This window comes from Adiantum capillus-veneris, chromosome 8 (genome assembly GCF_014529385.1).
Source record: "Adiantum capillus-veneris isolate H3 chromosome 8, ASM1452938v2, whole genome shotgun sequence".
NCBI lineage: Eukaryota > Viridiplantae > Streptophyta > Polypodiopsida > Polypodiales > Pteridaceae > Adiantum > Adiantum capillus-veneris.
In genome coordinates, this window is record NC_140938.1 from 128,998,462 (window position 1) to 129,024,567 (window position 26,106).

General features: G+C 40.8%; 1 protein-coding gene across 12 annotated transcripts; it reads left to right on the plus strand.

Annotated features, from left to right (window-relative positions):
• The first annotated feature begins 1,091 nt into the window (after positions 1-1,091).
• LOC147452952 (putative arabinosyltransferase ARAD1) lies at positions 1,092-17,897 on the plus strand. Of its 12 annotated transcripts, XR_015188937.1 has the most exons (5): positions 1,094-2,343; positions 3,002-3,181; positions 3,616-3,697; positions 6,017-6,076; positions 7,233-7,515. XR_015188937.1 is itself a non-coding variant. In XM_086518490.1 (4 exons), the coding sequence occupies exons 1-4, from the start codon at positions 1,228-1,230 to the stop codon at positions 17,750-17,752; spliced, it is 1,458 nt and encodes a 485-aa protein (XP_086374616.1). In that variant the 5' UTR covers positions 1,093-1,227; the 3' UTR covers positions 17,753-17,897. The 12 variants fall into 12 exon arrangements, 11 of the variants coding, with proteins under 11 accessions (XP_086374615.1, XP_086374616.1, XP_086374617.1 ...); XM_086518490.1 differs by lacking the exons at positions 3,616-3,697; positions 7,233-7,515 and adding an exon at positions 17,651-17,897 and having other exon boundaries at positions 1,093-2,343; XM_086518493.1 differs by lacking the exons at positions 6,017-6,076; positions 7,233-7,515 and adding an exon at positions 4,197-4,219.
• Positions 17,898-26,106: the final 8,209 nt, after the last annotated feature.

Here is a 26,106-nt window from a genome sequence, read left to right on the forward strand (position 1 = left end):
ATTAGATTTTGTATATCAACTAGCTTGCTCAAAATATAGATTTTTAGCGCAATGATGGAAATATAACTTCATAATTTTAGAAGCGTTGTTAATATGGTTTATTATAGGTCTCTTTTTTCCTCCTATTTGGTGTTGATCTTCCTCGTCATTGCCATACTCCTTTCACTACTAAGATAAGGCCTTTATCTTGCAGCTTGTGAAACGCGCAACAACAATGGAAGTTTGTGGGGTTGTATTTTGTAAATAAATCGTGCTAAATTTATGAATATTCTGCGAGACTCGGCTCATAATAGCGCATAATTATTAAAAGACACGTGAAGGTGGGCGTTGTATAAAAAGGCTCTCCCAATTTGACACACAATATCACCATTATCGCACTTGTCTTTGAGTTGAAGCATAGTGCTATCAATGGTTGTATCTTAATACAAGAAACTTTAAATTACAGCTACGCTTGTGGCACTATTGATAAGAGCAATCCGTGAATTTTCTGCGCAAAATTAAAAACATTGCAATAGGTCTGACACGATGTTATAATTGCCAAGAAAAAAAAAGGATATGCCGATTAAGAAGGGAAAATTATGCTCAGTTTTTGAGAAAATTAATGTTAAAATAGTAGAAATTAGTTCAAATTCTTCAATGGTTTCTTTCACACTAGGGAGTTTGTTATTGGAAATAGGGATTTGAGCTAATGTGGGTTGAACTCGAGTCGCAAAGAACACTAAGGCCCAAAATGAATTTTCCGAGACACAGCTCATCGAGTTAAAATGAGGATTTGAACTCGAGTCCTTTTGCGTATTTTGTGGAAGCGGCAGCGCCCTTTGCGGTGGCCGCGTGTTGTCTGCTTTTCACGTTGACTCTCCGTAGGCAGTGGGTTGCAAAAAGAAGCGACCACCTGGCACCAAAATTTGTATGGTGGGTCTCTCTCTCTCTCTCTCTCTCTCTCTCTCTCTATACACACACAAACCGCGGGACACACTCTCTCTCTCTCTACACACACCGCGGGACTCTCTCTCTCTCTCTCTCTCTCTCTCTCTCTCTATCTCAGGCACGGGAGTCTCTCTCCCTCTCTGCTCCTCTCTCTCTCTCTCTCTCTCTCGCATTACGTATTCTTGGAGCGATACCCCAGGGGGTTATCAACCTCCCCAAGCCAAGCCGGTGCCAATTAGGCTAATTTCCTGTGTATATATGATCAAATCCAGAGCCATTGATTAGAGGCCCTGACCCATCATGAAGAGGTTCAGCAGAATCAGAAGAGTACATGTTGCTATTGTCGTTGTATGTGCTCTGTTGGCTTCCCTCTTCTTGCCCATCTCCTCTTTCTACAGCCTCCTCCTTAGGGGCCATGGTGTCCTCAACCATCACCTGCTTACAGCGCAGCCACACACCCGCACCCATCTCTTTTTCCAGCTTGCACCAGCCCCTTCTCGATTTTCTGTGGCGGCTTCGAGGAAGTCATTCATTCGCACAGCTCGCAACACCGCTGCAAACATGACGGCCCGAAGAGCGGCACAACGTTCTGCTTTGCCGGACCATTGGGACCGTGATCGGCATCGTAGTCGTCACAATTCTTCTCTGGCAAAAGGGGAAAACCTGCAAGTAGAGTGTAGTACACAAAGCAAGGCCATATTGAAGGTGTTTATGTATGACTTGCCATCAGAATTTCACTTTGGAATGATAGAGCCCACAAGTGTAAAAGAGGGGCATACTTGGCCCAGTAATCTTACACATGCAGTGCCCTACCCAGGAGGTCTATACCAACAACATAGTCCAGAATATTGGCTAACTTTGGACTTGCTGAGCAGTAATTTGAAAGAAGAGGAAGATGCTGATTATCAGATCAAGGAAACCCTTAAGGAGGCGAGCAAGCGAGATGACAACGAGTCTAGCTCTCCACGGAAACGAGAAGGCGGCGGCACAAAAGGGCGTCCATGCGTAGCGATCAGAGCGAGGAATGCAAGAGATGCGGATGTCTACTTTGTGCCATTCTTTGCATCTCTGAGCTACAACAAGTATTCAAGGATGAGGATGAAGGAGAGGGATGAAGAGCTACAGAGGAAAGTGGTGGAGTATGTGGTGAGGCAGGAGGCATGGAAGAGGTCTAGAGGGAGGGACCATGTGATTGTGATGCATCACCCCAACAGCTTGCAAATGGCAAGGGAGTTGCTTGGAGAGGCAATCTTCATTGTTGCTGATTTTGGAAGGGTTTCCTCAAAAGTTTCCCATTTGGGCAAGGATGTTGTGGCACCTTACAAGCATATCATCCCCACCTTTTATGAAGACCATACCTCCTTTGAAAGTAGACCCACCCTCCTCTTCTTCCAAGGTGCCCTCCATAGAAAAGAGGTATTTGCCTTTCCTCTATGTCACTTCCCTTCCTTTGCATTTCAATATTCACTTTTGTCCATGCTTTCAATCCTTAGAAATCTTGGATGTAAAGTAATCTCCCACTTCCACAAGAGTGCTTTTTGGTCAAATAATTTGGGAGTATGCATCCATACTTTGGGCATTTCTTTTATGCTTTCCATTGATGCTTTGGCTTCATGATTCCGAAGCCTCTAAAGGCCTTGGTTGAGGAGTGTTTTTATCAATGTTTTAGCTCAAAAGCAAGATGTGTATATGCATGTGTTCGCGCTATATAGGAAGTGGTCACGCGATGCATAGTTATCAGTTACTTTTTGAATAAATGTGCCGCATTCATGGGGACACGTGCGTGCATGAGTTGTTCGTCCTATATGAAACTATGCAACTCTTTTTGTAACTATCCCGATTTTGACATAGTTACATCACTTACATATTGGTGATAACTCGTGCATGCATGACCACGCCCATACATGGATACATCACATTTGTGCAAAGTATGCGCGTGCATGCTTGTGCATATGCATGCTACATACATGATGCATGATGACTAGCTAGAGTGAAAAACACATTCAAACCCAAATATCCCTTACCCCTAGAGAGAGAGAGAGATTTTCCTCCTAACCTCTTTGTTTCATTGCAGGGTGGTTTTGTTAGACAAAAGTTATACAACCTCATCAAGGATGAGAAAGGAGTCGTCTTTAGAGATGAAAGTTTTAGCAGTGCAAGTTTGAAGAGTGCAACCAAAGGAATGAGGTCTTCTAGATTCTGTCTGCATCTAGCGGGCGACACGCCATCCTCTAATCGGCTTTTCGATGCCATAGTAAGTCATTGTGTTCCAGTCATCGTGAGTAAGGATATCGAATTACCATATGAAGATATGTTGGACTACAGCAAATTTTGTTTGTTTGTAAATTATGAAGATTCCATAAAGAAAGGATTCCTCATTAATTTTCTTAAGAGTATAGGAAGGGGGGAATGGACAAGAATGTGGAAGAGATTGAAGGAAGTGCAAGTACACTTTGAATATCAATTTCCTTCTCAACAAAATGATGCCACCCAAATGGTGTGGAAGAGTCTTGCTCATAAAGTCCCTTTTATCAAACAAAAGCTACACAAGCTAGATAGATATTCTAGATCTCATTACTTTGATTTTTAACACCTTCATCAGCTTCATTTAGTGACAAAATGTAAATTTGTGTGATAAATTGTTGTGTAACCATTTTTAAACCCATTCATTTATTAAATTTGTTGTAGGAAAAGTTGTTTTCCTTGGAGAAAGGGGAGAGCAAGGTGACCAAAAAATTTACACTTTGTAACTTTCTACCCAAAGATAAAGGTGCTTTTAAATGGGTGATTTCTCATTTTGACTAGGACCATTGTTGCATCTCAATTTGTGTCAGATGGTTTCTCTTTTTTTTTTTGGTCTGCCCAAAGGGCTACTGCCATAGTGATGTGTTCCCTTTTTCCTAACGAAAAATAGAGGTTCTTTTTTAAAAATACATAAATTTTTGATTGGTTGATGGAGAGACAAGACACTCATTACAAGAAACAAGACATTCATTTCAAGGATTGAGGATCCGCAACCTTGTTGTACCATAATGGTTTTCATATTAAACAAGTGATAAAGAGGAAGCCTACTATAGGCCTAAGATCCTTAGCTAATTTTCAATCAAAAAATCCACAAAAGGAAGGCTATCATAGGACCTTACCTAAATGCAATTAAAAATCTACAAAACTTAAAATATTATGTAGTGATGGGTGACTCATAAGGCACCGCCATCTTTTTACTCTATTATGGCAAGCCTTATTCATGCTTGCCAGGTGGTTGCAAATAGGGAGCTAGTGTGGTGACTCTGGTGAGCCAAAGAACTCAAGGCAACGTGGGAGTTGTAGGTTGGACCGTGAGGCAAGACAAAGAGTTGGCGGGAGAAGATGAAGAGGCGAACAATGGATAGAGATAGAGAGAGAGAGAGAGAGGGAATAGGGAAGAAAATAGCCTGAGATAAGGCCCCCTTTCCCCCCTCTCTCTCTCTCTCTCTCTCTCTCTCTCTCTCTCTCTCTCAAGTCATGAAGCCAGAAGGGCACTCTCGAATTGTTCAGAGTCATGCATACTTATGGAATTTCTCTCTCTCTCTCTCTTTGAGAATCCTGGATATTAGCAATAAGAGCAACACCAACTTTTTCCAACCCACAATCCCGGATGTTGCAACCCTTGTTGAGCAAGTATGCCCAAAAATCCACAAGTCTTTGTAACTTACTGACCAAAAAGCAAGTGGTCTTGCTTGACAAGTATACCTCTCTCTATGTCTTTTTCTACCTCTCTCTCTCTCTCTCTCTGAATCCTGGAAGGTAGCTTTAAGAGCAGCACCATTTTTTTTAACCCACCTATTTCTCTTTAGCCCAAAATCTCTCTCTCTCTCTCTCTCTCTCTCTCTCTCTCTCTCTCTCTCTCTATACTGAACAATGTGTTTAGTGACCGGTTTTTTTAATAAAATTGATCTTGCTCTCGCTTTTTCCCTAAATTCTATCTCTCTATCTAGGAGGTCCGTTTGAAGTAGCTGGTAAAACAATTCTAGGTGTCTGTATGGTAAGACTGCCGCCCTCTTGAGTCTCTCTCTCTCTCTCTCTCTCTCTCTCTCTCTCTCTCTCGCATGTAACTTAATCTAACTCTTTGAAAATCGGTAATTGCACCGATTTTCAAAGAGCTTAAAATAGATCAAACAGTTGGCTTGTACACATGGTAAGCGTAAAGACACCGCGATGGGCTGCGTGTATAAAAAACGATGAGAACCTGTAGTAGCGTACCCTACTTTCCAAGTGCACGCGAGTCCGATTATTCTCATACACACACACACACACACACACACACACACACACACACTTGAGAGAAGCGCTACTCGCTTGTTTCCCGGATTAACAACTGCGCACAAAAGCATCTAGTTTCATACACACACACACACACTTGAGGGAGGTACTGCCCGGGTCGTTCATACACAAGCTACACACACACACACACACACACACACACACACACTTGAGAGAAGCGCTGCTCGGTTGTTTCCTTGATTAACAACTGCGCACAGAAGCATCTAGTCTCACACACACACACACTTGAGGGAGGTACTGCCCAGGTCGTTCATACACAAGCTACACACACACACACACAAAGACATAAACCTTTACAACAGGCTATCCCAGCACACAAACGGCCAGTAATCATCCGGAGTACAAGCCAGAACTCTGTCCTTTACGGCATTGGCAATACTACACAGACGGTAAGAAGAATTCTTGACTGTTTTTCATTGTTGTTGATCCATATACGTTGGGATAGATTGTATGATTTTTGGTTTGCATAAGCATGTTATACAGAGCTTTTTCTTGTTGGTTATTCATAATAGCATCAGAAAAAAATGTTGCTTTTTAGTATATATATACAATTGTTTGCATAACCTGGACCGATGTGTAATACGATGTACTGAGTCTAGGAACATGCACCTACTATATTGGTAACTTCTAAACGATTGGATACACAACATGTAGCTTACTTAAATGTTTTTAGACATAAAAGAGAACATTGTTTACTTGAAAGGCATGCAATGGTGAACATCCTCTCATGGAATGGCATATTGAATATTTTTTGGTCACCATACATCAGGGTAACAGACAAGGTGCAGTGTCAACACAAATTGTGCAAATGACAACCTCGAGCTTTCAGGTAGACTTCTTGTCTACTGAGAGAATGTCTAGCCAAAATTTAGAATAATACCTTATTGGTTTTTTTAAAACACTAAGTTTTTAAAGCAAAGTAATATGTGTAATTGGTATTGGTAATGGAAAAAACGGATGGTCTTATACTTCAAAGTTTGATCCAATTACTTGGAAAAGAGGTTGTTTTTATGCTTATTGATATAACTTTTGGGATAGTTTTCCAAAATGATTTTTTCCTCATGTGAGGCTCCTCAGAGAGGAGGGAATGTTTATTTTGAAAAAGAGGTCTAATTGCAAGCATAACTCTGCCAAAATTTTGACAAAAGAGAAAAGATGTTTCTTGGTGTTAAAAGTCTGATATAACCGTGTCCTTAAAAATGCGTACGTACTTTGTCAAGTTATTCTGGATTATCATCGAAAACAAAATCCTCATGTGAGGCGAGTTTACTTACAAATGAAACTCTGCCAGAATTTTGGCAGAGTACATTTCTTCTTATTTAAAAGTAGTATATATCTTATACCAAAATGGAGTTTTTAATCTTTTTTTCTCTCTGTCTCTTTCTCTTTATCCTCTCAGGCTCTCACTCTATCCACTTGAGGGGTAAGTTTTTTTTTTTAAAATCACATGTAAGCACTATACGAAAAATGTTGCTTTCAGGCTTAACGTTCTACAACTACTCTTAGAAGATATCATCGAGCATAGACCACTAAGAGATAATGTTTGGTTTATGAAATTGTAATACAGGGTATGATGCTTTCTATCTAAAGCCAAACTACGGGGGATATGCTATCCTTTGAGGATGCCAGCCCTAAAACTCGAAGAGACGTTACTTATCCAGTGGAAAGCCACGTCCCTCCGCCATACGTGATTTTCCAGAAGGATGCAAATCGGTCTTCCTCATCAAACCAGAAACAACTATTGTACCATTTCAAACTATGGTAGAGAAAAATATCCCAACAAACCCATTGTAGAAAACACCGTTAAAAAACAATCATGCCCGATAGAGAAGTAAAGAAGAAACTCCCTCGAAATACTTATAAGGAGAGTGAAGAGGTTTAGGTCTATGGGACAACAATAACAAGCGGAATAGACTGTTTGGATACTGGTCTTCCCATCAAGGTTGCCCATGTTCTAATTGGCTGCTTGTGTTGGATGGTGACAGGTATAGGTCTATTCTTTCATGGGTTCTAAAGCTCAATTGTTCTCCTACCAGAACCAGTTGTACCAGAAAAAAATATTGAAATTTGTCTTCTGTCTATTTTCTATTGTCTTTTATAGTACATTTTGGTCAAGTGTCAATATATGGTTCTCTAAGAGGGGATATCAAATTTAATCTCTCTCTTTTTTTTTCCTGAGTTGTCCTTGGTCGGACAACTACCATATATTGAACTTGCCTGCATGCTACACTGTGTATAATTTTGTCTTTTAAAACATCCTTCAAGTTGGCTGGATTGTATCTCTTACACGTTTTGGATACTTCGACGATAAAAGGGTTCATATCCCACCGATTGGTTAAAACTCTTAGCCCTTGCCAGAAAAGATCCTGCACAACTAATTAATGCACTAAGCTCGTTTTTATTATCATTATGCTTTATTGATGCTCGCTCAGATTTAGACTTCTATTTCTCATCACTATCTTCCATAGTTAATAAAGTTTTATTTCATTAATAATCTCCCTATCCTTCTTCTTGCAATTAAGCAATCTCAAGCACTACATGTGCGTTGAGGGGGCATAGATTTCATAAGGGCCTTGGGTACAACTACAGCCGACACCAAGATAGGGGTGCTAAAAAAAAACTCGAGTCGTCTAAGCAGCTCAATGCATGGTGCCACTCTTTGTCATTAACTGTGGACCCTCTTTTAGCTCCTACAACATAAATGAGCTCAGTGCTCACAAGCACAATATCATCAAATTGAGCCACAACCAGTTTAGCCTCAAAGATCTGAGGTTGCTAGACTTCTAGATTTGATTCAAGTAACAAAATCTGGAGATTTGGGTGCACACCAGAATGGACTGGCTTCAGGTCCAACGCCCTCCTAGGGCAAGTCATCTATTAAAAATATAATATTCCATGTCCTTCGTATCCATTTGCGGACCTTAGTTGCCAATCCTTGTGAGGCAAGGCACTTGCTAAACAAATGTAGGGGGTCCTCATAAGTTGATATGTAACTAGAGCAAGAGTGACAATTCCTTTAGTGTGATCCTTAATCCTAATAGACATGGCTCCCAGGGGACTGACACTTCTTAGCCAATGTTCTTCAGACCAATTTTTCTTCCATGTTTTAGTGAGCGAGGCAAACCAATCCGCTTTGTAAACTAGATCACTATAGATATTTTGGGTTTTGGGGAGCAAGAACACACTATCTTTTGTCTAATGCCAGGCCTTTTAGTCTAACTCTAACCCGAAAACGAGTGAAGGTGATGAAAAAAACACTTCCAAGAGTCTACTGATTAGCAACCTTTTGTACAAACCCAAATTGTGTTGAAGTGATAATAGCTTTAGATCCTTCCAATAGAGGTTATTGTCATCCCACAAGTGTGATAATTTAGAAATCCCTTTGATGCTTACTTGTCGTGCAGCTTCCCTCCAAAAGGAGTTCAAGGAAACCCTTCCATGTTTAGAGAGCCATGGGGACCAATGAAGAGAGGAGCACATGAAGTAGTATGTGAATTTCTCTTCCCATCCAAGTTCAGAGAGCCATGGGGACCAATGAAGAGAGGAGTCTGTGCAGTAGTATGTGAACTTCTCTCCCCGTCCAGAATTGAAGCCACTTTGTTGCACTTTTGTGGAATTTCCCCTGTGCTTCCGCCAAGCTTGAGGACTATCAAGGGAGCCGCCAAAATCTTATCGTGCAATTGGCTTCCTTCCACGTGGTCCCTTTAGAGGCAAGATGTGATTTTATTATCATATCCCAGTCTATGATGGCCCATTCTTGCTTTTGATCCGTCAACGAGATAACTAATTTAGCACTCAAAGCTTCTACATGCAGCATGGGGTCAATGATTCCAATTCCACCTTGCTTCTTTGGTCTCGCTATCCATTCCCTTATTCCCCATTGGCAAGGGGTGTGGATTTCTTGTTTCTCTTCCATAAAAGTCATTTGATAGTCTTCAAAAATTCTTTCCAAATGGATTTGCTCAGTTTAAGTAATGGACATACGAAATAAATGTAGGGAATCGTGAAAGCATTGATCATAGTAACTCTAATATAAAAGGGGAGAAACACAAAATCATATCTTCTCATTTTACTCTTTATCTTGTTCAAGAACCAGTTGAATCTCTACTTATCCAAAATCCCGAGCCCAAGTGGGGCGCCTAGGTGCCTGAACACAGTACCCTTGTCAATCTAACTTCCTCTCACCAATCTGCTAGGTCAAACGAGTGGCTTTCAAAAAGACCAATCTTGATTTCTCTATATTGCACATTGAGCTGGAAGTAGTGGAAAAAAATTGGAGAATCTCGAGGGCTCTTCTTAGCACTTCTAACTTGGCTTTAAGGAATAACAAAGAATTATCTGCAATCAGCTTTGCAAGCAATTGTTTGCCACCAGAAAATGTTAGACCTTGAATTTACCCTTTTGCCACACTATCCTCCAATGAGGTTACTAGAGGGTGAGAGCCAATAGCAAAGAGCAGCGGGGAAAGGGGGCAGCCTTGCTGGCCGATCGTTTGACCTCAAATATTTCCACTATTCTGTTGTTGAAGAGAAACTCAAAGTAACTTCCCTCCCCAAGCATGTGCACTATCACAACAACCTGGATCCAAAATACATTCTTGTTTGGTGAAAGAAACATACTCAATGCCGACCATGATGCCAAAAAGTTATCATAAATAGAAAATCCTTTGATGAAACCATGTTGATGAGGGGTGATGGATTTTTTACAGATTGGCGCTATCCTAAGTGCAATGAGCTTGTACACCACTGTCATCATATAGATATGACTCGAGTGCTTTAACAGAGAGAAACAAACCAATTTGGGAATAGGTTTGATGAGCCCTCTTTTGAGGTTGGCATCCAACTTCCCCTCCAAAAGAGCCGTGTTCGCTAATTACTCTAGCGAAATCATAAGATCCGGTTGCAAGTCCTTCCCACCCAAGGGACTTTTCCTTCCCATAACCTGTAAAGCATGGAAACATTCATCAACTAAAGTGGGCCTCTCCAATGCTTTCGGTTCCACAGCACTACCCCACACTTAACAGTACCAAGCAACTGGGCTTTGGCCACTTCGACCCACTGTGAGCATTCTTTTGGGCTGACCAATAACTTGACTCAGATGATCTAGCATGAGTTTGGCAATATCATTCTGGTCTCTTACCACCTTTCTCTTCTCGTCAATGATTGCCGTTATAGCATCCCTTTTTCTTTTGACCTTGAGAGGCCTGGTTGGCAAGGTTGTGTTTGAGGGAAAGCTCTCTGGCAGCAGTCGGGTCTTTTTGATCTCCTCTGCTTGCACCTCAGCTGTTGGAATTAGGGTTGCAGAGAAACACACACACCTTGGAGAAGACGAAGGAAGCTCAAGGCACACAATAGAGAGTGTGTTACTTAGTGTGCAATAGAAAGATAAATAGCCCTAGAGTGATGGGCGTATATACAATGCATGGGGGAAAAAACCTCCTAAAGAGGGAAAAAATCCCCCGACGGTCCTAGTGTGTTCACACACATCACTACCACATGTATATGGTAACAAATCCCCCCTGGAGTGATGCGGTGAACGAGAGCTGGCACATGAGTAAAGGGAAGTTCCATGCCCTAAGGACATGATCAGTCCACAAAGGGGAGTAAGCCCAAAGCTTTGCGGAAAGCTTCAAGCTTCTCACGAGACAATGCCTTTGTGAAAATATCTGCAAGGTTGTCCTGTGTTGGCACATAAGCCAAGCTGATCTCTCCTGCTGAGAACCTCTCCCTGACATAGTGGTAATGCACCTCAATGTGCTTTGTGCGAGCATGAAAAACTGGGTTCCTCGCAACTGCCAGTGCGCTCTGACTATCAGTGTAGATAGTGTTGGCAGTGTCCTGTCCAACACCCAAATTAGCCATAAGGCGTTTGAGCCATACACACTTAACCGTAGCTGTGAAGACTGCCCTGTACTCAGCCTCACAACTCGAAGTGGCCACAGTAGGTTGATTCTTGCTCAACCATGATATACATGAACTGCCAAGCATGAAACAAAAACCACTTGTGGACACTCGCGTGTCAAAACAACCAGCCCAATCTGAGTACGAAAAAGCATGTGAGTCTGGCGGCAATGATCTCCCCTTGGGATAAAACCAGCCAAGATGTAAAGTGCCACTAAGGTAGCGGAAAATCCTCTTGACAGCCTGCCAATGCTTAGACCCTGGGCTATGCATAAATCTGCTAACCTGTGAGACTACAAACTGAATATCCGGCCTCATGTTGCATACATAAATGAGGCAGCCAACATCAGTTTGATAAAGAGTGACATCAGCAAGATCGCCATCATCATGTAGATTCAACTTCAAACCTGTTTCCATGGGAGTGGCAATTAGGTTTGCAATCCTCAAGTCCAAACTTACATAGCAATGTCTCTATGTAACTTTTCTGACACAAGGCAATACCACCATCACACTGCTTAAACTGTATACCCAAGTAATGATGCAACAGCCCCAAATCTTTCATCTTGAAAGTAGCATTCAAATCAGCCTTAAATTTAGTTATATGTCTCTCATTTGGTCCAGTGATCAACAAATCATCAACATAAAGAACCACAATGAGAAGTACTTCACCCTCACGCTTTACATACAATGTGCTTTCTGTTGGACTGTTACGAAAGCCTTGTTTGACCAAATGAGTGTCACCTTTCTCATACCAAGCACGAGGAGATTGCTTCAACTCATACAAAGCCTTGTTACATTTGCACACTTTGTCCTCTTGTCCTTTTATGACAAAACCGCGAGGCTGCGTTACATAAACTTCCTCAAATATGTCACCATTCAAGAAAGCAGTAACAATGTCTGATTGACGTACATCCCAACCAAAATGAGCTGCCAATGCACATAGAAAACGTACAGTAGTCATACGAAAAGTGGGAGCAAATGTCTCTTCATAATCTATGCCTTTTTGCTGTGCATAACCTTTTGCAACAAGTCGAGCCTTATGGCGATCGATCTCACCATCCGGCTTGCGTTTCAACTTGTAAACCCACTTCGTACCAATGGCCTTTTTGCCAGGAGGCAAATCACATAAAGTCCATGTGTCATTTTCTATAAGTGCATCATATTTTGATTGCATGGCAGCCATCCAATTTTCTGAATTCTCTGCTTCATCAAAAGACAGAGGCTCCTCAACATCATGTAAGCTAGACACAGCCAAAGCATAACAATCTGATGCAGTGAACGAGTACGACTAGACAAAGGTGCATCCAATTTACTGTCACGCAAAGTGTGCACCAGCCATTTTGGCATACCTCTAGCTTGCTCATTTTCAGCCCTCTCCTCATCAAGTACATCATGTACATCTGCATCAGTATTAGGCTGATATGTAACATTTCCAGAAACCCCCATAGCCTGTACATTTGCCTCATTGCAACGTACATTCGTATTTCCACCACTGAAAAGAGGCAACAAAGTGTCATAAATGTCCTATGAGCTTACATTACTGTCTCTAGTACATGACAGCAAGGGCTGACCAGAATCTTCCACAAACACTACATCCCGAGAAACCAAAATACGTTTTGTCTGCGGATGATACAACCTGTAACCTTTGCTTTCAGCACTATAACCAACAATACATTTGACAGCCTTATCATCCAGTTTTCTGCGCTGCACTTGTGGCACCAAAGCATATTCCAAACAACCAAAAACACTCATGTGCTCAATAGAAGGCTTTCTATCATGCCATGCTTCATATGGAGTAATAGACTGCAAAGCTTTCGTAAGACACCTTTTAAGTACATAAGTGGCACACATGATGGCCTCAAGCCAAAAAGAATGCGGCAAAGCTTGACTTTTGACCATACATCGTGCCATTTCCGTTAGTGACCTGTTTTTCCTCTCAGCAACACCATTTTTTTGAGGTGTATAAGGCAGTGTACATTGGTGTTTTATCCCACGACTAGCCAGAAATTCATTAAATTCATGAGACATATGCTCCCCCCCTCGATCGGAACGGAGGGTGCCCATAGTACATTTCGAGACATTTTCAGCCATAGCCAGAAATTCTTTGAAGCACATAAAAACTTCGGACTTTGCTTTAAGCGGAAATACCCATGCATGCCTGGAGTAATCATCAATGAAAGTCACGAAGTAAAGGTAATTGCCCAAGGACGGAGTTGGCATGGGCCCACAAACATCACTATGCACAAGCTGCAACCTACATGTAGCCCGAACTGAACCATCCTTTGGAAATTTAGAACGCTGCATCTTACTCAAAATACAGCCTTCACAAACATGTTTGACAGGTGCTTCAAGAGGTGGCAAAGAAGCAACCATATCAAATTTCTGCAAACGCTGAAAACTGACAAAATTCAGATGACCAAAACGTGCATGCCAAAGTTTTGCATCTGAAATAGCCCTTGAATCTGCAACAGCATTTGCAAAATTTTGTCCACACTTGTCATACAAAGTGAGCTTATACATCCCACGGCACAAAAGCCCAGATGCAACAATTTCATCACCAAAACTGAGATCATGAATTGTACATATGTCATCCACAAATTTGACTACAAGTCCAAGTCTAGCAAGTGTGGATACAGACAAGAGATTCTTCTTGATCCCAGGTACATAAAGTGCATCAACAAGTGTGAAGGAGCTGCCATTAGCAGCAGTAAGCACAATCTTTCCAACTCCCTAAACTGGATAAGAGGCGTTGTTGGCACAAGTGACTGAATTTCCATGAGGGACAGACTCGAGAGAGGTAAACCATTCACGATGTGAGCTAATGTGCTTTGTAGCACCACTGTCGAAATACCACACATGTGAATCTGCAGCAACAACTGACAAGCATGCATCATGGACAACAGAATTGTAAGTGCACTCTGCGCTAAAAGCCCATTCTGCATCAACATCAGCATTACAGTCTCCTTTCACACAAGACTCAACAATGGCTGCATTTGTAGTGGAACCAGCATTTGCAGTGGAACCACCCTCTTTCTTCTTAGCCTCTTTGGCCTTCAACGTAGGACACGACTTGATCAAGTGATCTTTAGCTTTACAATAATGGCAACGCATCTTCTTTTTGCACTTATCACCAAAATTTCCAAACGAATTGCCAGCAGAAGCATTAGGAACAGAATTTTTGCCACTCGCAGCAGAACCATAAGAAGTGGCTGCATTGCTGTTACCACCCTTTCTTTGAGAAGCAATAAAAGCTTGTTTCAAGTGCACGCTGTCTAGTCCTGTTTTTTCTGGAAAGTGACTCTTGCAACAGCAGTGTGCATAATGCATCAAACTTGACAACTTCTGGATTTCCTTGGGTCATAAGTCTCCAAGTACTAGCAAAAGTCTGGTAAGAATCTGGTAAGGCATCAAGAACAGTCTGCACAAGGGAACTGTTTGAAATAACTTCACCTGCAGAAATAAGTTGCTCATTAATGATATCCTTGACACTAGCAAGGAAAGTGTCCATATCATCTTCCTCATGCATAATCTTCGACTCCAGCTCTTTACGCAGCAAAGTAATTTTAGCCTCATTGCGGCTTGCATAAAGACCTACTAGAATATCCCAAGCCCGTTTTGCAGATTTTGCTGAACGGATGTGAGGAACAATGGTGCGCTTCACAAACAACGCAATCAATGCATGAGCCTGCGCATCCTTAACATCCCAACGAGCTTGTTTTGCCGTAGGCAAAACAACTCTAACAGCTCACATTGCATCATCAATAAAATACACCAATGATCATTTGTACATACCTACAACAATAATCATTTGTGAGACATGCTATCTAAGAAGCATGAGCACAAAGAGAGAGAACAAGATCAGCATCCGCACCTTGTAAAGCACAGTGTTATGGAAGAGAGACATGGAGCATTGGGTATAATCTACCGTCGTGTAGAAGTGAGTTTATTCCCTTTGCACATAGTATTTTATAGATAAAGAGTCTAGGTCAAAATATAGATGCCCTACATCGCTAATGCGGTTTGTACCTAGCCATTAAGGATTAGTTAACAACACTATATCATGTGGTTGTAATAAAGATATCAACTCACATTGCATGATCAATAAAATACACCAAGTAAATAATAAATTTTTTTTCAAATATCTATTTCCATTACATATCCTGACGTTAAAAGATAAATGTTCTCAATTGTTACCAAAACCAAACTAACAGCAGTGGAGGTTACCCACTTGTGGAATGGTTTAGTAGTTGTTATCCAAACCAACAAATCTTTACTAATGAGTGTGCTGCCCAAACTAGTGACTATGCACTACGCTTGTGTCCTCTAAACTGGCAAACTTGGACTACTACTTCCTAAACCGATAAATCTGCACCGTAAAAAATCATTGCCTAAACCAACGATTATGTGACTCCAAGTGCGTGATATGAAAGTTCAAATAGCGATAGTGCGAACTTAGTGATGCTTTTGATATCCACTAGCAGTTTTTCAAAGAGTAATTATTATATTTCATTAAATATCTTTTGCGTTGATTAAATGCACGAGTAGTAGAGAGTTCATAATCAAGAATTGTTTCAAGAATAAAAAAAAATTCATCGTCCTAAATCAAGGGGGGGTCATCCGGGGTACAAATGAAAGAAACTCTTGTGTGGTTTTATAAACTGACATGAAAAGAGTTGTGCATCTTTTAAAGTGAGAGGATGCTAGGTGGACTATCAAAGAAATATCATGTTCATCGAAGGATATGTCTATAGCTCTATATCTTTATTGCTAATCTAAAGCAGCAACTATAAACAAAAGATTAGACTAAATATCTGATTTGGGTTATAGGCAAAGAGTCCATCATAAAATCCTGTACAATCTTCTAGTACGTTATCCGCTTAAGCTTCTAAGTGACTATGCAAAAACAAAGAAAAGAAGAAGTAGAAGAGGACTTATAGTTACATTTAGCTTTATCAATGAATAATGTGAACAAACAATAAAAACTTAGGGTCAGGGCTAGAAAAATACATTTGTCCTAACCGAAGAAAATAAGGGCAAACTTGAAATTCTATCGGTTTTTAGATCAAAATTTGAAGCTTTTGCCGGTATCTATACTAAAACTTATGTAGATTTGCCGGTTTTCTTAAAGGCAAGCTCAAAATCTAATTGGGATTTTATGATTTTAGCCGGTTAAAATACACTGTACCTAGGTTTTTTTCTAACACTGCTTAGGGTGTATATTATTTTATTAAGTCTAGATACAAGTCAATCGTCAGCAATGTTGTTCTTAAGACGACTTAAAAAGAAAACATAAATTAAGAAAAGCACTACACATAATAAAAAGCTTGCTTAAAATAAGATTAAGAATATTCTTTTAGCTAGTGGTTATAAATAGTATCTATTACTATTGCATCGATGTACATAACTTATATGATGTGATTCCGTCAAGTTATACGTTATCGTTTAACCTATAAATACGTAATGTTTGGTAAATTGTCAAGTTTCGAACTTTGTACTAATTTTGGTCATGTTTTGTCTATTTTAAGTGGTTCGTAGTAGTATTCACTTTTATAATTTTAGCTTACATTAGGCTGTAAGAATTTGTTCTATTAGTGTGGAGTGACGAGTCTGTTTTTTAGGAGTTTGATCACACTCACCAAGTGACGGATTTTTGCTTATGCTTTTACTAAGAGTGTTTTCTAATGGATAATGGTTTGTTTTTGTGTAGTCTTGTTTAATAAAAAATAAACTGATTTAGTTTTTCCTTTTCTGTTTCCTTGTGTCCCTTGATTTTTTATTTTGGTGAGTGTTTTATCAATTCATAAGTTCAGACTATTTTGACCTTATGAAGGTATATTGTTCGATAGATTGAACACATAGATAGTCTTGGAACCTATCCTAGGGTTAATGATAAATCTTCATATAAGAAACTGTGATAATTTATAACCCTACTAACTTGCCAAATGTGATGTGTCTTCATTTTTATGAGATTATACGAGTGTTCGGCTAAAGTTATGTCATCGACAAGTGACATGCAAAGCTCGTGAAATTGTGGACTTGCATTCATTCCTCTTCGTTTATCTTTATAATTTTGAGCTTGTGTTTATCTTCATTGATATTGTTTTGGTTGGAGAATAAAAATGAATTTCTTATACTGACAATTGATAGAGATGAATTTCTCTTATTGACAATCAATATGACATATCGTGTAAACAAGATATTTGGTTATTGTCAATTTTACATTCAAGGGCAGCTCTAAGCTATTTGTTGTTTGCATTCATCATGTAAGTATAATATCATTGTTACTAGTATGTGACCCGCACGTTGCTACGGTGAAGAAGAAGCAAGGCTCAATTTTGGCAACCCTCTTCTTTGTACCCTTGCTCCAAGGTGAAAACACTCTTTATGCATCCACAATGAAGCTCCAATTATATTAGCTGTGATGCTTCATTATCAAATTGCATCATCCTTCAAAGCTCTAATAAGGTACTCCAACTAATTATGAATAGTAATATCTTATGCAGGAGAGATATGTAGGAGGAAGGAGAAGACGTCTAGCAACTTTCAAAAGACAACCCAATGAAGAGCCACCCGTGTGTCTTAACTCATTGTTATATCGTTTTTGAGAGATAAACCTACAACTTGCTGCTCTCTGCATGACCCAATGCTTTTAGGATCTGTAGATATGGTGTATAGCCACAATTAAAACTGATGTATAAGCTATAATGATTTAAAGATTTGCTTAGCATGTAGGAGTTTGATTGCATTTCCAAGAGCCTTGCCCTTAAGGTAGTTAGAAAAACGCCTTATATGTTATCAACAAGCTTCTCTCTCTCTCTCTCTCTCTCTCTCTCTCTCTCTCTCTCTCTCTCTCTCTCTCTCTCTCTCAATGAGATGTTTTTTCTTCAAGAAGGAAGAATTAGTCTATAAAGTGCCATTGGAAGAAAAAGTTAGCAACCTTTTTGAAGTAATTGATCATAAAGATGCAGTTGAACCAATCACTGGCCAAATAAATATTTGCTGAGCTAAGTATTCACATATTTAATGGACAAGTGTGTTCATTGTAGGGGTCTATTCTATGTCATTTGATACACTCTTTATCTCCCTTTACCCCTGGGATTCACTTTGTTTGAATACAAAAATATATTTTATCTCCCTTACTCACTTGGTTTGAACAAAGATAACATAAACAATGTCCAACCCCTACCTATTTTACACACACAAAAAAATGAAAAATGTTTTCGCTCTCAATCTTTGCATTTGACCCACTCTCCAATTTGTAAGACATTTCTTGGCTAAAGCTATCGATAACTTACAGGTAGTTGTTGATTTTTTAATTCTGCCTTTTCCATAAACTGCTACTTTCATCTCTCTCTCTCTCTCTCTCTCTCTCTCTCTCTCTCTCTCTCTCTCTCTCTCTCTCTCCCCCCCACACACACACACACACACACAAGGAAAAGCCCATTAATATTACCCAAAGCTCAACAGTAATAATCAATGTACTTTTCATCGGCATGATGGTAATAATCATTCGTTTTGTGTACAATGATGTTGTCATCACCCATTCATCAACACAATAGTCTTCTACCAATCCTTGCTATTACCATATACATGTGGTAGTGATGTGTGTGAACACACTAGGACAGGGCATTTTTTCCCTCTTTAGGAGGTTTTTCCCCCCGAGCATTGTATATATGCCCATCACTCTAGGGTTATCCATCTTTCCATTGCACACTAAGTTATACACTCTCTATTGTGTGCCTTGAGCTTCCTTCGTCTTCTCCAAGCTATGTGTGTTTCTCTGCAACCCTAATTCCAACAATTGGTATCAGAGCAGGTTGCGTCCTCCCGGGCTTAGTCGCCAGCTGCTCCAGTACACACCTGCTCACCTTCTCCGATTTCAGTGAGCTTTGGCGAGCGTTCGCAGGTCGACAAATACTCCGGGCTCATTTTGGCCTCCGTTTCCACTACAGGCAGTACTGCACATGCTATTTCGTCATTTTGTGCAGAATTTATGTCAGTGTCGTTTTCTGCATAACAGGTGTCTTATAGTCTTCTACAATTTGTGCTATATAGCACGTGTTGTTCCCGCTCCGTTTCTCCTATTTTCGGGCAGTTTTCACATCAGGTGCAGCATTTACCATGGCTGACAACAACAACACAGATGTGTTCAAGATGTTTGCTGCTGAGGACAGGTTGGCTGGGGACAACTACCCTATGTGGTCTTATATGATGCAACATGTTCTTGTGTCAAAGGGCATCTGGAACATTGTGCAGGGCATTGATGTACGTCCTGGTTCTGAGGATGTAGGGGATGTTGCAGGTCTTGCTGCAAGGATTGCTGTTGTTAGAGTTGTTTTTCCTATGGCAGAACAAGCTCGTTGGGATGTTAAGGATGCGCAGGCTCATGCATTGATTGCGTTGTCTGTGAAGCGCACCATTGTTCCTCACATCCGTTCAGCAAAATCTGCAAAACAGGCTTGGGATATTTTGGCTGGTCTTTATGCAAGTCGCAATGAGGCTAAAATTGCTTTGCTGCGTAAAGAGCTGGAGTCGAAGATTATGCATGAGCAAGATGATATGGACACTTTCCTTGCTAGTCTCAAGGATATCAATGAGCAACTTATTTCTGCAGGAGAAGTCATTTCAGAGAGTTCCCTTGTGCAGATTGTTCTTGATGCCTTACCAGATTCCTACCAGACTTTTGCTAGTACTTGGAGATTGATGACCCAAGGAAATCCTGAAGTTGTCAAGTTTGATACATTCTGCACATTGCTGTTGCATGAGTCACTTTCTAGAAAAAAACAGGACTAGACAACGTGCAGTTGAACAAGCTTTTATTGCTTCTCAAAGAAAGGGTGGTAACAGTAATGCAACCACTTCTTATGGTTCTGCTGCGAGTGGCAAAAATTATGTTCCTAATGCTTCTGTTGGCAGCAATTCGTCTGGAAATTCTGGTGATAAGGGCAAAAAGAAGATGCGTTGCCATTATTGTAAAGCTAATGATCACTTGATCAAGTCGTGTCCTAAGTTGAAGGCCAAAGAGGCTAAGAAGAAAGAGGGTGGTTCCATTGCAAATGCTGGTTCCACTACAAATGTAGCCATTGTTGAGTCTTCTGTGAAAGGAGACTGTGATGCTGATGTTGATGCAGAATGGGCTTTTAGCGAAGAGTGCACTTACAATCCTGCTGTCCATGATGCATGCTTGTCAGTTGCTGCCGATTCACATGTGTGGTATTTCGATAGTGGTGCTACAAAGCACATTACCTCACATCGTGAATTGTTTACCTCTCTCGAGTCTGTCCGTCATGGGAATTCAGTCACTTGTGCCAACAATGCCTCTTATCCAGTTCAAGGAGTTGGAAAGATTGTGCTTATTGCTGCTAATGGCAGTTCTTTCACACTTGTTGATGCACTTTATGTACCTGGAATCAAGAAGAATCTCTTGTTTGTATCCACACTTGCTAGACATGGACTTGTAGTCAAATTTGTGGATGACAGATGTACAGTTCATGATCTCAATTTTGGTGATGAAATTGTTGCATCTGGGCTTTTGTGTCGTGGGCTGTATAAGCTCACTTTGTATGACAAGTGTGGACAAAATTTGCAAATGTTGTTGTAGATTCAAGGGCTGGTTCAGATGCAAAACTTTGGCATGCACGTTTTGGTCATCTGAATTTCTCCAGTTTGCTACGTTTGCATCAATCTGACATGGTTGCTTCTTTGCCACCTCTTGAAGCACCTGTCAAACATGTTTGTGAAGGCTGTATTTTGGGTAAGATGTAGCGTTCTAAGTTTCCAAAGGATGGTTCAGTTCGGGCCACATGTAGGTTGCAGCTTGTGCATAGTGATGTTTGTGGGCCCATGCAAACTCCGTCCTTGGGCAATTACCTGTACTTCGTGACTTTCATAGATGATTACTCCAGGCATGCATGGGTATTTCCGCTTAAAGCGAAGTCCTAAGTTTTAATGTGCTTCAAACAATTTTGGCTATGGCTGAAAATGTCTCGAAATGTACTATGGGCACCCTCCGTTCCGATCGAGAGGGGGAGTATATGTCTCATCATTTTAATGCAGTTCTGGCTAGTCATGGGATAAAACACCAATGTACAGTGCCTTACACACCTCAGCAAAATGGTGTTGCTGAGAGGAAAAACAGGTCACTAACGGAAATGGCACGATGTATGGTCAAAAGTCAAGCTTTGCCGCATTCTTTTTGGCTTGAGTCCATCATGTGTGCCACTTATGTACTTAACAGGTGTCCTACAAAAGCTTTGCATTCTATTACTCCAAATGAAGCATGGCATGATAGAAAGCCTTCTATTGAGCACATGCGTGTTTTTGGTTGTTTGGCATATGCTTTGGTGTCACAAGTGCAGCGCAGAAAATTGGATGATAAGGCTGTCAAATGTATTTTTTTTGGTTATAGTGCTGAAAGCAAAGGTTACCGGTTGTATCATCCGCAAACAAAACGTATTCTGGTTTCTTGGGATGTAGTGTTTGTGGAAGATTCTGTTCAGCCCTTGCTGTAATGTAAGCTCACAGGACATTTATGACACTTTGTTGCCTGTTTTCAGTGGTGGAAATACGAATGTAAGTTCCAATGAGGCAAATGTACAGCCTATGGGGGTTTCTGACAATGTTCTAGATCAGCCTATAACTGATGCAGATGTACATGATGTACTTGATGAGGAAAGGGCTGAAAATGAGCAAGCTAGAGGTATGCCAAAATGGCTGGTGCACACTTTGCGTGACAGTAAATTGGACGCACCTTTGTCTAGTCGTACTCGTTCAGGTTCTCGCCATGCATCTTATGCATCAGATTTTTATGCTTTGGTTGTGTCTAGTTTACATGATGTTGAGGAGCCTCTGTCTTTTGATGAAGCACAAAATTCAGAAAATTGGATGGCTACCATGCAATCAGAATATGATGCACTTATAGAAAATGACACATGGACTTTATGTGATTTGCCTCCTGGCAAAAAGGCCATTGGTACGAAGTGGGTTTACAAGTTGAAACGCAAGCCGGATGGTGAGATCGATCGTCATAAGGCTCGACTTGTTACAAAGGGTTATGCACAGCAAAAAGGCATTGATTATGAAGAAACTTTTGCTCCCACTTGTGGTATGACTAATGTGCATTGGCAGCTTATTTTGGTTGGGATGTACATCAATCAGACATTGTTACTGCTTTCTTGAATGGTGACATATTTGAGGAAGCTTATGTAACGCAGCCTCACGGTTTTTTCATAAAAGGACAAGAGGACAAAGTGTGCAGATGTAAGAAGGCTTTGTATGGGTTGAAGAAATATCCTCGTTCTTGGTATGAGAAAGTTGACACTCATTTGGTTAAACGAGGCTTTCATAATAGTCCAACAGAAAGCACATTGTATGTAAAGCATGAGGGTGATGTACTTCTCATTGTGGTTCTTTATGTTGATGATTTGCTGATCACTGGACCAAATGAGAGACATATTGCTGAATTTAAGGCTGATTTGAATGCTACTTTCAAGATGAAAGATTTGGGGCTGTTGCATCATTAATTGGGTATACAGTTAAGCAGTGTGATGGTGGTATTTCCTTGTGTCAGAAAAGTTACATAGAGACATTTCTATGTAAGTTTGCACTTGAGGATTGCAAACCTATTTCCACTCCCATGGAAATAGGTTTGAAGTTGACTCTACATGATGCTTGCGATCCTGCTGATGTCACTCTTTATCAAATTGTTGTTAGCTGCCTCATTTATGTATGCAACACGAGGCCGGATATTCAGTTTGCAGTCTCACAGGTCAGCAGATTTATGCATAGCCCAGGGTCTAAGCATTGACAGGCTTTCAAGAGGATTTTCCGCTACCTTAGTGGCACTTTATATCTTGGCTTGTTTTATCCCAAGGGGGGATCATTGCCGCACGACTTACATGCTTTTTCGGATTCAGATTGGGCTGGTTGTTTTGACACGCGAGTGTCCACAAGTGGTTTTTGTTTCATGCTTGGCAGTTCATTTATATCATGGTTGAGCAAGAAGCAACCTACTATGGCCACTTCGAGTTGTGAGGCTAAGTAGAGGGCAGTCTTCACAGCTACAGTTGAGTGTGTATGGCTCAGACGCCTTATGGCTGATTTGGTTGTTGGACAGGACACTGCCAACACTATCTACACTAACAGTCAGAGCGCATTGGCAGTTGCGAGGAACCCAGTTTTTCATGCTTACACAAAGCACATTGAGGTGGATTATCACTATGTCAGGGAGAGGCTTTCAGCAGGACAAATCAGCTTGGCTTATGTGCCAACATAGGAAAACCTTGCAGATCTTTTCACAAAGGCATTGTCTCTTGAGAAGCTTGAAGCTTTCCACAAAGCTTTGGGCTTACTCCCCTTTGTGGACTGATCATGTCCTCAAGGCATGGCACTTCCCTTTACTCATGTGCCAGCTCTCGTTCCCTGCATCACTCCAGGGGGGATTTGTTACCATATACATGTGGTAGTGATGTGTGTGAACACACTAGGACCGGGGCATTTTTTCCCTCTTTGGGAGTTTTTTCCCCACGAGCATTGTATATACTCCCATCACTCTAGGGCTATCCATATTTCCATTGCACACTAAGTTATACACTCTCTATTGTGTGCCTTGAGCTTCCTTCGTCTTCCTGTGTGTGTTTCTCTGCAACCCTAATTCCAACACTTGCATAATTCCACAGTTCATTAAGATGCAAGCATAACTAATCATATTTGACACTCAACAAAAATGACCAAGACCTTCTACTGCCATGTTGAACACAACCTAGAATAAGTGTCATCAAAGAGAGAACATCCTTAAAAGATGTTGTGCTCTCAAAAGACATCTTCTTGTGCCATCCAAGAAATACAAATTTGAGAGAAATTAGTTCAAGAAATAGTACATTTTTATGCATATTAACCACTATGTTACATAAGCATGCATTTTTTGTCAATGCTCTTTGGCCCTTCCCCTATTGAGTACATTACGGACATGGAGCTCATAAAACACTTTTAAGGGTTTAAAAAGTACATCACATTAGCAAATGTGTGGACCAACACATTGCCCCTCACTAATGTGATTGTGTATATGTTGACTAAGATGCAAGCGTAGGAGAGGAGCCCTCACTATGAGTGAAATGATACCTTCTCTATCCTACCCATGCTTGACATACCCTACAATACGTGCACTCAAGAAATAGCATTCTAAATTGGAAGCAATGCTAGATACACAACACTTGGAATACCACAACACTTGGACCAATTTGCATGTGTCCTCATAAAGTAACGCATTATCACAAATATTTTCAAGTATCCTACTGCATTGTTACAAAGGAAGAATTCCAAGATGACTATTTTTCCAACCTCATCATCATGAAATTGTTTCCATGTCAACTTCTTGCATAATGCTACATGCCTCCACAATGAAGCACAAATGATTGCATACAGTGAAGAAACCCTCAATTCCTCTTTGTCAAAATAGGCTAGTGCTTTTTAGTGCACTCCTGTCTTCAGAGTGTTCTACAAAAAAAATGCACCCTTACCAGATGACATTCTTGATGGCATATATGTTGAGCACAACAAGGCTAAACACAATGCCTTTTTCCTATTTCTTGCATAATGCCACAAGTATTTAAGATGCAATCATAGGCATCACATTTCCAAGAGGCCCTCACTTTGCAATCAATAATATTAACCATGAACTTATTTTCCTATCCATGTTAGATATAACTTGCAATAAGTGCAATTGCACAATAGACAGCCTCAATGCAAATCTCCTCAACCATATGTTCTACTCTTCGAGGTGCACCACACTTGGATTTTATTGAGGATAAAATCGAAGGCTTCTTGTGTTCAAGAATGCGCATCATCAATAGCACGCACTCCAAGATACACTACAATTTGCATACATATTGAACAATGTGTTCCCTAAGCATGATCGCATATTCACACAATACTGCTTGGCCTTGACCTTATTGGGCAAGTCGTGAAAACATTGCATTTTAGGAGACCACATTGCAAATAGAGAAGTCAACAAACATCGACATACATGTGGGCCAAAGCATTGCTGCTTACTGACCAATAATATCATCTATATTCTGTCTTAAGAGGGTAAAGAGAGTCTTAATAGTGACATCTTCTCCCTCTTGTCATGCACAATCATCAAGAATTTTGTTCTCCCCCAGGCTAGGGTTAATCCAAGTGCACCATCTTCTCCCTCTTGTCATGCACAATTGTCAAGCACCATCTTCTCCCCCATCATATGTTTGTGCTAAAGTGTGCTCTCTCTCTCTCTCTCTCTCTCTCTCTCTCTCTCTCTCTCTCTCTCTCTCTCTCTCTCTCTCTCTCTCTCTCTCTCTCTCTCTCTCTCTCTCTCTCTCTCTCTCTCTCTCTCTCTCTCTGTGAGGTCTGTGAGGTAGCTAGCGCAAGTGCTCTCTCTTTTTCTTGGAGTGTAGGCCTTTGTATTTCTCTATGTGTGTCACACATGCACGCATGCATACACACATGCATGCATGCACACGCGCGCGCACACACACACACACACACACACACACACACACACACACACACAACATGCAGTTTAATTGTGATGAACTAAAGGAGCCAATTCCAACAAAAATAATTGTCCATGTTGCACCTCTAGTCACATGATCATTGCCATGATTTGCATTTGAATAGTGGCATCTCTCTCTCTCTCTCTCTCTCTCTCTCTCTCTCTCTCTCTCTCTCTCTCTCTCTCTCGCACAAGCTCCTCCAACCTCCTCCAGCGAGCAACATGTAGATGCCCCCCAATGCAAGCCCTCCCACCATAGCCACAAAAGATACACCTTTCACTTATAACAAAGTTGATATGCCATCCTTGAAACAATACATATCTCCATCAAGAAGAAAATTCATTGCCCTATCAAGACTTGTTGGCCTTGAAATTTCCCTTTCCACGAGCCTTTGACCCTTAGTTCCATCATAAATATGTTAACTAATTGCC

Excerpts from the sequence above, each read along its gene's own strand:
- LOC147452952 (XM_086518489.1), top strand. The coding sequence starts at position 1,228 with ATGAAGAGGTTCAGCAGAATCAGAAGAGTACATGTTGCTATTGTCGTT. Across the intron at positions 2,344-3,001 it reads GTGCCCTCCATAGAAAAGAG|GGTGGTTTTGTTAGACAAAA; the intron begins GTATTTGCCTTT and ends GTTTCATTGCAG.